At 41.3% G+C, this 14,666-nt stretch overlaps 1 protein-coding gene across 3 annotated transcripts in view; it reads left to right on the top strand.

Annotated features, from left to right (window-relative positions):
• LOC144607648 (KAT8 regulatory NSL complex subunit 1-like) overlaps nucleotides 1-14,666 on the top strand; it is a 96,320-nt gene that overhangs the window by 58,466 nt on the left and 23,188 nt on the right. For all 3 annotated transcript variants that reach the window (XM_078424624.1, XM_078424623.1, XM_078424622.1), the window contains 3 exons: nucleotides 1,105-1,246; nucleotides 10,822-10,989; nucleotides 12,310-12,419. In XM_078424624.1, coding sequence (XP_078280750.1) covers nucleotides 1,105-1,246; nucleotides 10,822-10,989; nucleotides 12,310-12,419 — 420 coding nt within the window. The remainder of the gene's footprint in view (nucleotides 1-1,104; nucleotides 1,247-10,821; nucleotides 10,990-12,309; nucleotides 12,420-14,666) is intronic.

Below are 14,666 nucleotides of genomic sequence, written 5' to 3'. Positions count from 1 at the left end.
ACCAGAGTAGCCATCGCAAACTCTTGTACTATCCGCCCCTACTGGCCGTCACCCACCTTTGATTTGGCTAAACCTTTGGTGTGCCCAATTCCGTGAAGCTCCTATCTATAACACTGTCTGCCTCCTGTATACTCGGTGCGTAACGGCTGCTTCAACCAATCCATGTGATCTGAATAGAGTCCAGTTGGCACAGCTGCAAATGTAGTTGTCAGAGACACTTGACATCTCCCTGCTCTCCCACATTTGACAGGAGGAACATACCACTGCACTGACTGTCATTTTTAACTCTCAGGTTACTGATGTGTTAAAGTAAAAAGAAACACTTTGTCACCATTTGGTTTCCTCCTCAAAGTCTCCCCCCTCAAAGTCTTTGTAATTAGTCTCAAGCTCAGCTCTTTGATCACAAAAAGAAACCTTTACTATAATAGCCCAATTGCGCCTGCCTCATTTTATCTGCCAAACTCTTTATTGCATTTGCTCAAACTTGGCCCATGGTTCTATTAGCTGCAGACTTGATGATTTTCTTTAATTTGAGTTTGACTTTGTTCTGCCCTCAAATTTGAGGTTCTTCAAAGCACATTGCCTGCATAATTACCTTAAATTGGATGCTCTTCATCTTGCCTCTGTGCTTGCTGATTGATCTCATCCAACACTCGGTGAAGCTGTACCAGAATTTACAATAGTTGTTATTAAAACCTTCTATAATATTGCCTACCTTCCTTGCAATCTATTTTTACACCTCCAAGTAAGTAACTTGTAATCTTATACAAGGCACTTGCTTGTCTCCTTTTTGTTTAATTGCTGCATGATTATTGGTTGCCTTCAATTGCTGCAGCTCAGAAATGCTGAAATTCTTTGCATAAATCCATCTACTTTTACTACTTCCTGTGAGATGCTCCTTAAAACATGCCTCTTTCACCAAGCTTTTGGACGCCTACTGTAATATCTCGTTAGGTGACCCATTCAGTGTTATGCTTGCACCTTAGTCATGTCCCTTGGGGTATTTCACTCCATTAAAAAGTACTGTACAAAAATTAGTTGTTCTTGATATCTGGTTGATATCAAGACAATGATTGGACATAACCATTTGTTTTTCACTTGCAGGCGGCAGTGCTCAGAATGGCGGTGGGCAATCGAACGGGCTGCTATTGTGAGCCGCTGGAACTGGCTGCAAGCTCATGTGTCAGATTTAGAGTATCGCATACGCCAGCAGACAGACATTTACAGGCAAATCCGCGCCAATAAGGTCAGTGCAGCAGCGCGGAATTGTTGAGAGCCAATTATATGTGTGCAGAGAACTTTTGGACACCAATTTTTCATATTGCATGTGGAAATATTTTATATGTACAAATACGTAAAAGTTGGCATATTGATAAAGTTGGCAAAAAAATTGGTTATGAAAATGAGCTCTCAAGTCGGGCTAATTTCCCAGACTAAAGAGATCTTGTCATTTTGGATTAGAATGAAAGTTTGTCACAGAAATTCATATTTCAACAATGAGAAGCTTTCAAAGTGGTCATAAGGATGTAGATTGGAAACATTCTTGTGAAGGAAATGGAGCACATTCAAGTCCAGAGTTCCCTGGATAACTAAATATATAGCGATTAAAATGAAATCAGAGTAATGATCAATGTCCAGTTTGTAGTCAAGAACCAAGCAACATTCCAAAAGTGTCGTGGTCTTAAAGGAGGCTCTGAGGGGGGGATATATTTGCGACAAATAATAAAATGTGCCCCAGGATGTTTTAAATATATAGTAAGAATATAGTTAAACGGGTGTGACTTGTATATCAATAACGAGGTATTATTTTGGATGCATGGGACGCAGTTAACTTACTAAACAATTGTTTCATATTCCGTTACTGTGGAAAGGGATACTGCTGATATCACTGAAGAGGGAACTTGATAAGAAGTGTATTAAGTTGGGAGGCATAGTTAGGGTAGATAGTAAGAAACTTCCCTATATCTGCGGGGTTTAAAATCAGAAGGACGAGGTTTGAAGCGAGAGTAAAATGTTTAGAAAGAATTTGAAGAAGATTTCATCCACAAGATGCTTGCAATCTGGCATGCGCTGTCTGCAAAATGGTGTGGGTATCTCAAAAAATTTAAGAATCTGAGTGAGCATTTGAATCACTAAGACATAATAGGCTACATGTCTAGTGCTGGTAAATTAGATTCGCGTAGATAGATACTTCATGACCAGCAGAGATGTGGTGGGCTGAAGGTTCTGTTTCTGGACTGTGAGATAAAAGTAGAGCAAGAGGAGTTGTTTAAAGCTTTGGCAGTCAAAAAGTTATTTAAAATTACATTGCTTAAGTTAGTGGAATATAGTAAAGTACAGCACAGTGACAGGCCCTTCAGTCCACAATGTCTGCAGAATATAAAGTCAAAATAAACTCATCTCATTTGCCTACACATCCACACCCCTCCATTCCCTCCATATTCACGTTTCTATCTAAAAGCCTCTTAAATACTGCTATTATATCTGTCTCCGCCACCATCCCTGGAGGTGCATCCAGGCACCTGCACACTCGGTGTATACAACAAAACAATTGTCCTGCTCATTTCCTTTAAACATTCCTCCTCTTACCTTATTGCTATACCTTCTAGTCTTGGACATTTCCATCCTACGGTGTTGGGGGGAAGAGGGGAGTTCTGTCTACCCTCTATGCCTCTCCTAATTTTATGTACCTGTTCATAATTTGAAGATGGCAACTATGACGGTTTTGGCACAACCTTTCAGTCCACAATAGGTAATGGATAATAATTTTATTCGAGTGGAAAATGCAATTGTTAAAGACGTTGAATAAAAGTTGGAGTAGCCCCATCCAGTGAAGGGCAATCATTCTGATATCAGTGAAAGAGACTTGTGCAGAGATAATATAAGGGAAAAGTCATTAGTACCTAGTAAAGAATGGGCTGGTAAATGAAAGACAATGGAATTCAGTTAAAAGATAAAATAAGTTCATTTTAGTTATTGGAAGGAATGGAGAATAGATGAGCTGAATGTGTTTGGTGTTTTGTATTTAGACTTTCAAAAGGAATTTGAAGCAGTACCACACAAAGTAAACAACAAAAATAGAGAAAGTGGATTAAAATGATACTACTGTATGTTCCTGAAATTAACTAGGGGATGGAAAGCAGAGGGAAGTGGTGAACAATTTATTTTCATACGGAGGAAAATGTACTGAAATAATTCCCAGGGGCCACCTGTAGGTACACTTTTGATATGCATGGATGGCTATGACAGGTTTACAGGACATTGCGACAAGTGCAGATACAGATGTAGATGAGGAGAGCTTTTGTTGCCATTTAAAGGAAGAAGATATTAGTTGTCTTTTTGGGCTGAAGTTTGGTTAAATTCCCAGGGTCTGTTGAGTGCTATCGAAGATTTCAATGGGAGGCATGAGAGGAAACTACTGGGACCCTTGTAGATTTTTAAATCTTCAGTGCCCACATGTGAGGTGCCAGGTGATTGAAAGGCAACAAATGTTAAACTTTATGAAGGGCAGCAGGTTTGAGACAGTTAAGGTTGATGTGGCAAACATCAGCGATAGGGAAATTATTGGAAAAATATTTGAGGGACACGATTAAAAAGCCATGGATCAAGCAAAGATTGTCGGCGTGGTTTTAAATTTTTTTTGAAGAAGTAACTGATGGTATTGATCGAAGGTATTTATTCACAAAATGCTGGAGTAACTCAGCGGGTCAGGCAGCATCTCGGGAGAGAAGGAATGAGCGACGTTTCGGGTCGAGACCCTTCTTCAGACGTCGCCCATTCCTTCTCTCCCGAGATGCTGCCTGACCCGCTGAGTTACTCCAGCATTTTGTGAATAAATACCGTTGATTTGTACCAGCATCTGCAGTTATTTTCTTATACTGATGGTATTGATGTTTGATGATGTTGATGTGTACTTCAGTGAGACCTTGACAAGTCTCACGTGGAAGACGGGTCGAAAAGATCAAAGTTCATAGAAACCAAGGTAAATTGGCAAAGGCCGCAACCGGTGTTATACTGTTGAAATCAGTACTGGAACTCTCAATATTTGTTTTATTATTTGATAATTTGGATGTGAATGTGGGAGATATAACAAAAATGCCCAGATTACAGAAGAATTATTGCTTTTGGTAATAAGGAGGATAGTGTTAGGCAGCGTGTGAAATCAATCAGTTAGCAAGGCAAACAAATGTCCAGTGCCTGTCCTTCCTGAATGATCTGTATCTCCTTGTACTATTCAAATCGGACCACTTTGGCTTTCTTTGTACCAAATATTTTTTTGTTTCTGTTTGCGACCCATTTTCAGGAAGGATTTCCATCACACATGAAGTGCTGAATGTAGTAAAGCATGTGCATGTTTAAATTGATGGCATACAGGGTATTTTTTCATTTACCATAGAGTAATATAGTGTGGAAACGGGCGCTTCGGCCCAACTCTCCCACACCGGCCAACAATGCCCCAGCTACACTAGTCCCACTTGCCTGCGCTTAGTCCATATCCCTCCAAACCTGTCCTATCCATGTACCTGTCTAACTGTTTCTTAAACTATGGGATAGTCCCAGCCTCAACTACCTCCTCTGGCAGCTTGTTCCATACATCCACCCCCCTTTGTGTGAAAAAGTTACCCATTGGTTTCCTATTAAATCTTTTCCCCTTCACCTTGACCCTATGTCCTCTGGTCTTCAATTCCCCTACTCTGGGCAAAAGACTCTGTGCATCTACCCGATCTATTCCTCTCTGGATTTTGCATACCTCTATAAGATCTCCCCTCATCCTCCTGCGCTCCATGGAATAAAGACCCAGCCTACTCAATCTCTCCCTATAGCTCACACCCTCTAGTCCTAGCAATGTCCTCGTAAATCTTTTCTGAACCTTATCAAGCTTGACAATATCTTTCCTATAACATGGTGCCCAGAACTAACACACTATTCTAAATGCGGTCTCACCAACGTCTTATATAACTGCAACATGACCTCCCAACCTCTATACTTACATCTCTTTCTGATGAAGGCCAATGTGCCAAAAGCCTTTTTGACCACCTTAACTACCTGCGATTCGACCTTCAAGGAACCATGCACCTGTACTCCTAGATCCCCCTGCTCTACAACACCACCCAGAGGGTGCAGGTTCTGCCCTTGTTTGACGCCTCAAAATGCAACACCTCACACTTCTCTGAATTAAATTCCATCAACCATTCCTCCGCCCACCTGGCCAATTGATCAAGATCCTGCTGCAATTGTTCACAACCATCTTCACTATCTGCAAAACCACTAACTTTTGTTTTATCAGCAAACTTGCTAATCTTGCCCTGTATGTTCTTATCCAAATCATTGATGTAGATGACAAACAGTAACGGGCCTAGCACTGGACCCTGAGGCACACCATTAGTCACAGGCATCTAGTCTGAGAAGCAATCTTCCACCAATACCCTCTGCTTCCTTCCATGAAGCCAATTTGCTATCCATTCAGCTGTCTCTCCTTGGATCCCTTGCGATCTAACCTTCCAGAGCAGCCTACCATGCGGAACCTTGTCGAACGCCTTGCTGATGTCCACGTACACAATATCTACAACTCTGCCCTCATCGACCTTTTTGGTCACGTCTTCAAAAAAATCAATCAGATTTGTGAGACACGACCTCCCACGTACAAAACCATGCTGACTATCCCTAAACAGCCCTTGCCCATCCAAATGCCTGTATATCCTATCCCTCAGAATACTCTCCAGTAACTTACCAACTACAGATGTTAAGCTCACCGGCCTATAGTTCCCAGCATTTTCCCTGAAGCCCTTCTTGAAAAGAGGTACAACATTTGCTACCTTCCAGTCTTCCGGCACCTCTCCTGTATTTAAGGACGACTTGTAAATTTCAACCAGGGCTCCCACACTTTCCTCTCAATTCACCGTGACAATGTCCTCGGATATATCTGATCAGGCCCTGGAGATTTGTCTACTGTCAAACACGACAGTACCTTCAGTACTTCTTCGACAGTAACCCTGACTGCTCTCAAGACACTTCCAGTGACTGCTCCAATTTCCTCCATCCAACCGTCTTTCTTCACGGTAAATACAGAGGAGTAATGCTCATTTAGGACCTTGCCCATCTGTGCTCCACACAGAGGTGACTGCTTTGATTCCTGAGAGGTCCCATTCTCTCTAATTACCCTTTTCCCCCTCATGTATTTATAAAATATTTTGGGATTGTCCTTAATGCTGCCTGCCAGAGCTATCTCCAGGCCCCTTTTTGCCCTTCTGATTTCCTTTTTTTAATTTACTCCTTAGTTCCCGAGGGAACTCCAGGGATGCATTTGGTCCCAGCTGCCTCTACCTGTCCCATGCACCCTTCTTGTTTTTGACTAACATCTCAATTTCCCTCGTCAGCCAAGCTTCCTTGCGTTTGCCTGCTTTGCCCTTCACTATCGAGGGGACGTACACATCCTGAGCTTCAGTACACTTTTAAAAACATCCCACTTGGCCGATGTTCCTTTCCCCTCCAATAACCTGCTCCAGTCAACTTGAGCGAGACCTTCTCTCATACCCTCAAATTTGGCCTTACCCCAGTTGAGCATTGTAACATGTCGGTCCTCTCCGTCCCTATCCATAACTATCTTAAACCTAATCGAACTGTGATCACTGGTCCCAAAAGGCTCCTCCACGCACACTTCATTAACTTGCCCTTCCCAATTTCCCAATACTAGATCCAGCATTGTCCTCTCACATGTGGGGGCCTCCACATATTTCTTAAGAAAACTCTTCTAAACACTTTTGATGAATTGCATCCCATCTGAACCCCATTGATTATTCGGGGGTCTGTAGTACACCCCCAACAAGGAGATCGTCCCTTTATCTGCCGTTGTTTTCTTACAATCCCTTTCTTGTTCCTCAGCTCCACCCATATAGCCTCACTAGACGAACTGTCTGTAATGTCACCTCTGAACACAGCAGTGACATCCTCCTTAACCAACAATGCAACCCTCCCCCACTCCATTTTTTCCCTCACCCCTGTCTCTCCTGAAGCTCCTGTACCCCCTCCAATGAACCTTAATTATCATGATGATCTAACAGTGAACATTTCATTCAGGGTCACCTAGATTTTCTTTTTGCATGCTTCAACAAATTGAAGCTTCATTGTCCTGAAAATAACTTGCACCTGGTTCACTTTCCCCATTTCCCCCATGAGGAGTGATCTACATTGACTCTTACTCCAGAAACACTATAAATTTAAAATTACCATATTTGATTTACTCAATGGGTAACCAACACTCCTGGTAAGACTGGGTGGAATGAAAAGACTAGGGCACCAACAAGGGCCTGAAGGAATATTGAGAAACAAAGCGACCCTGGTAGACAAGTCTGAAGGTGCTGGAGCGAGAGAGAGGATGAAGGCAGCTTGCAGGATACTATAGATGACACAAAAAGCTGGAGTAACTGAGCGGGACAGGCAGCATATCTGGAGAAAATAAATGGGTGACGTTTCGTGTCAAGACCCTTCTTCAGACTTGTTATATTATTACTTGTTATATTATGTTGCAGAATACTATATTTGATACAAGAGCAGGAAGGGTATGGTAGATGTCTCTTGACTCTTGCTCCAACATTTTAAAACATCATTTGGGTCACACTAGACTATTGGTTGCCACACTCTACGAAAAGACGTGATTGCAGAGGATATTTACTTAGATGTTGCATGGAATATAAATTGTAGGTCCCTGGGTAGAAATTGTTCTCCTTAACAGGTATCTGAAACCGCAGGTCTTTGATTTATGTAAGAGGCAGGAGATTCAGAGAAAATCTGAAGATTGTTGTTCATTTATAGGCAACTGGAACCTGGAAGCCATTGCCTAAGGCAGAATCTCTCCCAGCATTTAAAAAATATCAAGATGTGCAATTGAATTGCCATAACATAAAAGATAGCTCTTTCTTGTGTTCAGTGCTAACTTCCAGTTGTGTCTGTAATTTGCATGGTTTCTGTGGTCGCATGGATTTCGTATTGCTTTCACTTGCATTCCAAAGACATGCTGGTAGGTTAAATTACCCCACATAAGTAGACGAATTGTCATACCTAGAGTGTTGTTGGGAACGTGTGGACAATAAAATTGAATTAGTAAGTGTATGTTTGATGGCCAGCGTTGATTCCAGTTGAAGGTCCCGTTTCCTGTGCTTCACAACTCTGACCCATGCAAGGTTGGAAGACACTTCGAGAAAAATCAGAGGTGCAAAATCTATTGGCAGATGGTCAGTGAGTTGATGTGAGGAATAAAAATACTTATGCTGGTTGTCATCATTCCACCAGTTGCACATGAAAAAACATTTGTAGGCAGCTGTGATGAGGTAACTTCCGTTTCTGAATGACTTAACAGCTAGTGAGGCTCAGGCACACAGTGCCAAAGCTGGCGGTGTTAATGACATTCTGAATGTCTTTAACATTCAAAAATTCTCAATAAAATTTTGAACTTTTTTTTAGATCAATTTTTTTAAATGTTGCTGTGAAACTTGCTTTTAAAATTTTGGTTAGCACAATGGAGCAGCTCTTTAAGAAAGGCGAGCTGTTTGCCTAGTGTCTACTTGGCCAGAGTTTGGCAGCGTTGAAACAACTCCTTTGGCCCAACTTTCTATGTGGGCCAAGATGTCTGTCTGAGCTAGTTCCATTTGCCTGGATTTGGCCCATATCTAAAGCTTTCCTATCCATCTACCTGAACAAATGGGTTTTGACTGTTGTAATTGTACCTGCCTCTACAGCTCGCTGACAGCTCATTCCACCACCTCGCCACTCTCTGCCAATGGTTTCTCTCGGGTTCCTTTTTAAATATTTCCCCTCTCACTTTAAGTCTATGCCCTCTCGTTTTAGACTCGTCTACCCTGGAAAAATGATTGTGTCCATACACTTTACCTACACCCCTCATTACTTTACATACCTGTGCAAGTTCACGCTCGAGGAAACAAATTATTGATCTAACTGAGAAATAGGTCAAACATCCTTAAGCAGTAGAGATATTGGGCAGGTGCTTGACAGTGTGACCTGCTTCTGACAAAGATGTGTTGTGATCAAACCTATTATAAGGCCACCCTTATAAATGTTTTACATAATATGTGACTTTATATTTCATCCAAGCATGTTGATGGCAACAAAGGCGGGCAGTGCTCCAAGTGTGGGGGCAACTTCAAATTAAACAGATATATAATTGTTTTTCTCCAGTCATTTAATGTATGACAAATGGATACAGCAAAGATAAATGAGGTCTTCCTGTTTGGATGAAAAACAAATAGGACAGTAATATCTAAATGGTGTAGTGTTGGATGTGGTGGCTTCTGTAAGCTTTGTCTGCATTAATCATTAAAATGTAATGTATATACAGAAAAATGAAAAGGGCAATTATTAGCATTTGTATGTAGAAGACTGGAATACAAAGGATTAGAAGTTGTCATTTAGTCCAAGAAGACCAGTTCAATCTACAGTGCACTGCTCCCCCTGCACTATTACTAACCGTACTCCATAATTTGCAGAGTGCAAATTAGCCTTACCAAAATATACCCAGGATTTTCATAATAGCAACTAGTATTAAATTGCCTACACAATGGAGTGATTTAATTGAACTTTATGAAACGAACTGGTGAACATAATGCACGAAAAATAGGGCAGGAGTAAGCCCCTGGCTCCTTAAGCATGGTCTGTCAATAGATTGATAACTCTCAATGACAACCTCAACTCTTCTATGCCAGTTCCCCATAACATTTAATTCCTCTAGCTTTATAAAATATATAATAATAATAATATATTCCTTTATTCATCCCACACCGTGGAAATTTGCAGTGTTACAGCAGCAAAGTGGATAGCAAGAGATCATTCATTATAAATAAAAGTAAAGACAAGAATAAATTGTCATCAGTTTTCTGTGTATTCTTAACTGTTACTGTTGACTCGTCTGCTGGGAGCAGTGCTGGTTGTGCAGACTCACAGCAGCGGGAAGGAAGGACCTCCTATATCTCTCCTTCACGCACTTGGGGTGAAGGAGTCTGTCACTGAAGGAGCTACTCAGTGCAGTGACAGTGTCCTGCATGGGGTGGGAGTCGTTGTCCAGCAGCGATGTTAACTTTGCCATCATCCTCCTCTCTCCCACCACCTGCACTGAGTCGAGGGGGCAACCCAGCACAGAGCTGGCCTTCCTGACCAGCTTGTCGAGTCTCTTCCCTTCTGCCGCTGAGATGCTGTTGCTCCAGCAGACCACTCCATAGAAAATGGCTGATGCAACCACCTGCACTCCAAAGGACCGGAGTCTCCTTAGCAGATAAAGTCTATCTACCTATCTCTCCACCTTAATATACCTAAATGATCGAGTCTCTGCCAAGACTGGGCAGAGATTTCCAGCGATTGATTTCCATTAGAGAAACAATTGGAATGGATTGCAAAATTTGTTTTGGGGGAAATTTCTGAGATGTGCCATGGCCTCAAAATTTACCCAGGCCATTGAGGAATGAAGTAAACTGTGTTTTCGAATCTTAAAATTGTATTCTTGAAAATGTAGTAAGTGCTTGACCCTTTAATTTGAAATTTGAGGTAATAGCATTTTGTTTAAGATAAGAAATACAGGTGTGTGAAGTTGGTCACAAATTAGCCAAAACCTTGTTAGCCTTCTGTGCCTATAGGCATAACCAAAAGTGTTAGTTTTTGTTCACTTTTTCCCCTTTTAAGTATGTGATGATAAGTTTTGAGACTGCATGCAAAATGGTGTCAACATTAAACAGTTATGCCTTTAATTCTAATAATTGTGCTTCATCGAGTACATGATCTTGAGCAACTAATAATAAATTGAAATATTCCTCTCAGGGTTCAGTTGTGCTTGGAGATGTTCCACCCTCAGAAGACACGAGCCAACTGCCAGTCTCCTCCCCAGGCAGAGCGGAATGCCCATCTCTAATCGTACGCAGTGCTGGTGGCAACCTTGACATGTCAGTCCATGGACGTTCTTCATTACCCAAACTTGTGGGTAAACAGGTACGGTTTGAACGCCCTGACTTTATTGCTGCATATTTCTCTTTAATGTTCTGCAGAGTATTGTTTTTTTTAAATATAAGTCCCAAAGGACCTGAAGCTATTGGAATAATATTTGAATAAAAGCTGTATAAAATTTTGGTAAGAAATTGGATGCTTCTTCCTATCTGCAAGTTAAAATTTACTGCAGTCAAGCTCTTAATCTGGCTGTTCAGAACTTCAGTGGTGCAGGACTGGCAGATTTTCCAGATTATTGGATATCATTCCTATTAATAGGCCAACAGACTTTTAATTCACATTTTTAAGTGTTGAACGCACAATTTAAATATTTAATCAAACCCTGTGAGTTTCAAGGGAACAGCGAAAACATCACCTGGTGCAGCAAATGCTGAACCAATGAGATTACTGAATCATTGGATAGTGCATTATCTTTGAAGACTCTTCTGAAATGGTATTCCAGTTGCCAGGTCCAATTGGTCCCATATACATGTGGGTCCAAGTGTGGACCAGAAAGAATTCCAGAGCTGTTATTTACATAGAAGATGCTTCAGCACAGGAACAGGCCCTTCGGCTAACGATGTCTGTGATATTGTCAGTCGAATCTCCTCTGCCTGCATGTGATCTTTATTCCATTTCCTCCTGCATGTGATCTATATTCCATTTTCTGGGTGCTCATGTGCCTATCTAAAAGCCTCTTAAATGCCTCTATCGTATCTGCTTCCTTCTACCACACTGGCAATGTGTTCCGGTCGCCCATTACACTTGTAAAAAAAATCTCCAGCACATCTCCTTTAAACATCTCCCCCCTCACTTTAATGCTGTGCCCTCTGGTCTTTACATTTCTATCCTGGGAAAAGATTTCTAATCCAGGCAGCATTCTGGTAAACCACCTTTCTCCAAAGCTTCCACAACTTTCCATTAATGGGAACCAGAACTGATACACCTTCAGGCCTGCCTTGTCAAAGAAAGTAATTGTGATTCAGGAACCTTGTGCTTGAACTATGTTGACAAATTTGGCCATGCTTTTGAATGTAAATGTAAATTTATCCGTATTTGGTTTTGTATGATTAAAAACAATAAAACATTTCACGTAACTTCTCAGAAATCTTTATCTCTGCAAAAATTGAGGAAATTTAAAAGAAGCCAACAAAAAGAAAAACATGTTTTTTTGGAAAGGCAACTATCAATGCTTTGGCAAAATATAATATGTATATATGTCAACCAGTGTAATTTATGACTTTCTGAATACGCTTAATGAATTCTGAAGAGTGCTATGTTCATGAAACTGATGCAGCAAATATGGATGCATGTGGTACTTTTCAGGTTATTCCCCCGGTTCATCCCAAAGAAAATGTGACATCTTCTGCACCTATCGAATCTGCACCAACTAAAGCCTGCTGTCACTCTAGGCCTGTCAATGGAGTTGTCAACAGGTAACGTACTGCTTCAGTATTGGCATAAAAATTGTTCTGGGGACAGTTGCCACCAAGTTGCGTGGGACTGGAAAGAATGTGACAGCTTTAAAAATGTTAGTGGTAGATGTGAACTTTTTATTCATTCTAAATTAAGATTGTAGGCAAAGAGACATAAACCTGAAACAGTAATAAAGAGAATAGTGTATGCATATGTGCCCAGCAACAATTTAATTTGCTATAAATTAGAGCAAAGTTTGGCATTTGTTCTGTCTGTCCTTGAGGGAAAGGTTCCCTTTAGTGGCGTGTATGTGACTCAAAATACATCTGCCTACTGTCTTGACAAACCTCGGGTAATTCCGAAGTCTACATTTCAGGCCTGGGCAATATCCAGGCTTATAGGTAGGTAACATTGACGATGCAAAATCTCTAACATTCAGTGACATCACAATTACTGAATCCACCACTATCAAACTTCTGAGGGTTACCATTGACCAGAAACTGGAGTAGTTGCATACAAAATTTGGCCACGTGTGCATGTCAGAGACCAGGAATCCTGCAATGAGTAACTTGCCGCCTTCCCAAAGCATCTTCAAGGTTCAAAACAGGATTGTAATGGAATACTCTCCACTTGCCTGAATGAGTGCAGTGTCAACAACACTCAAGTAGCTTGACACCTTTCAAGTCATAGCAACCCACTTGATAGGTACCCCATCCACAACCATTTACTCAGGACACCGCTAACACTGTGTGTCAGTGGTGGCATGAGTGGTTGTGGATTTGCACCGTTCGTATCATCTACAGCAACACAGCCAAGACTCCTTAGTCAGCACCTTCCAAACCCACGACCTCTACCAGTTACAAGGACAGCAAAAGCTTGGGGAACACCACCAGCATGAGTTTGCCTTCCAACGCACGCACCTTCCTGTCTTAGAAATAGAGGCACATGAGACTGCACATGCTGGAATCTCGTGCAAAAAAAGAATGTTAGAGAAACTCTGGGTCAGGCATGTTACCTGCCCATTTCCCTCCTCAGATGCTGGTTGACACGCTGACTAATAAATGAGCCCAGCGGGATGCAGCTAGAGATTTCAACTGAGCTGATTGTCCCAAAATAAGCCATTTCTCATTGGATTAAAATCATTCCCAATTCCTTTTAGTTAATGTTTGGCCTCGTGGGACAGTTCTCCACTCCTGCACTTTGTGGTTTGCATGCTATGAAATTTGAAGGAGATATCGGATTACATGTTTAGAAATGGGCCATTCAGACTAATCCAAATCAAATTAAATCCAATTCAGGTCCAAGCCAGCGTTAATTTGAAACTTTTGCTGCTTCCACTTCTCTACCTAATCCAGTCATTATGGCCTTCAGTTTCCTTCTGCTTTGCATTTATTAACTTCTTCATAAATGGATGAAATTGGAGTAGGGTTGTAAAATTGGAACATTTGTGTAACATTTCAAGTCTTGTACCAGAGTTGTAATTTCTGCATTTAATTATTAAATCAAAACAATTGTCCTGTGTAAATTTGCCAAGTTTGTCTGTTAAATTCCCAAGATGCAGCCAGCTGCTTTCTCATGAAATATTTTTATTTGTGTAAACTTTCATTTCCCTCCGGCCTTTTTTCTGATACTTATTTTTAACTCTGGAGTACCTCCTCTTGGAAACAGTGTTGTGAGGGTTATGAAACCTGACTGCACAGGATTGAGCTCATTGGATTGAGCACCAGAATACTTAATGTGACGGGAGACACTGATCATGAGCAGCCGAATTGGATGTCGTTATCATAACTTTAAGATCACAAGTGATGGGAGTAGAATTAGTTCATTCGTCCCATCAAGTCTACTCCGCCATTCAATCACGGCTAATCTATCTCTCCCTCCTAACCCCATTCTCTTGCCTTCTCCCCATAACCTCTCACACCCATACTAATCAAGAATCTATCAATCTCTGCCTAAAATATATCCACTGACTTTGCCTCCACAGCCTTCAGTGGCAAAGAATTCCACAGATTCACCACACTCCGACCAAAAAAAATCCTCCTCATCTTCCTAAAAGAACTTCCTTTAATTCTGAGGCTATGATCATTAGTCCTAGACTCTCCCACTAATGGAAACTCCTCTCCTCATCCATTCTATCCAAGCCTTTCACTATTCTGCACGTTTCAATGAGGTCCCCAAACTGGTTGACACTGGTTCTTAACTGCCTGACACGTGGTGTAATTTTTTTTTTCTTACCACTTGATGAGAATAAATCTAAACAATGGTTA

The sequence above is a fragment of the Rhinoraja longicauda genome, chromosome 29, assembly GCF_053455715.1.
Source record: "Rhinoraja longicauda isolate Sanriku21f chromosome 29, sRhiLon1.1, whole genome shotgun sequence".
NCBI lineage: Eukaryota > Metazoa > Chordata > Chondrichthyes > Rajiformes > Arhynchobatidae > Rhinoraja > Rhinoraja longicauda.
This window is presented reverse-complemented; position numbering and strand designations above follow the sequence as displayed.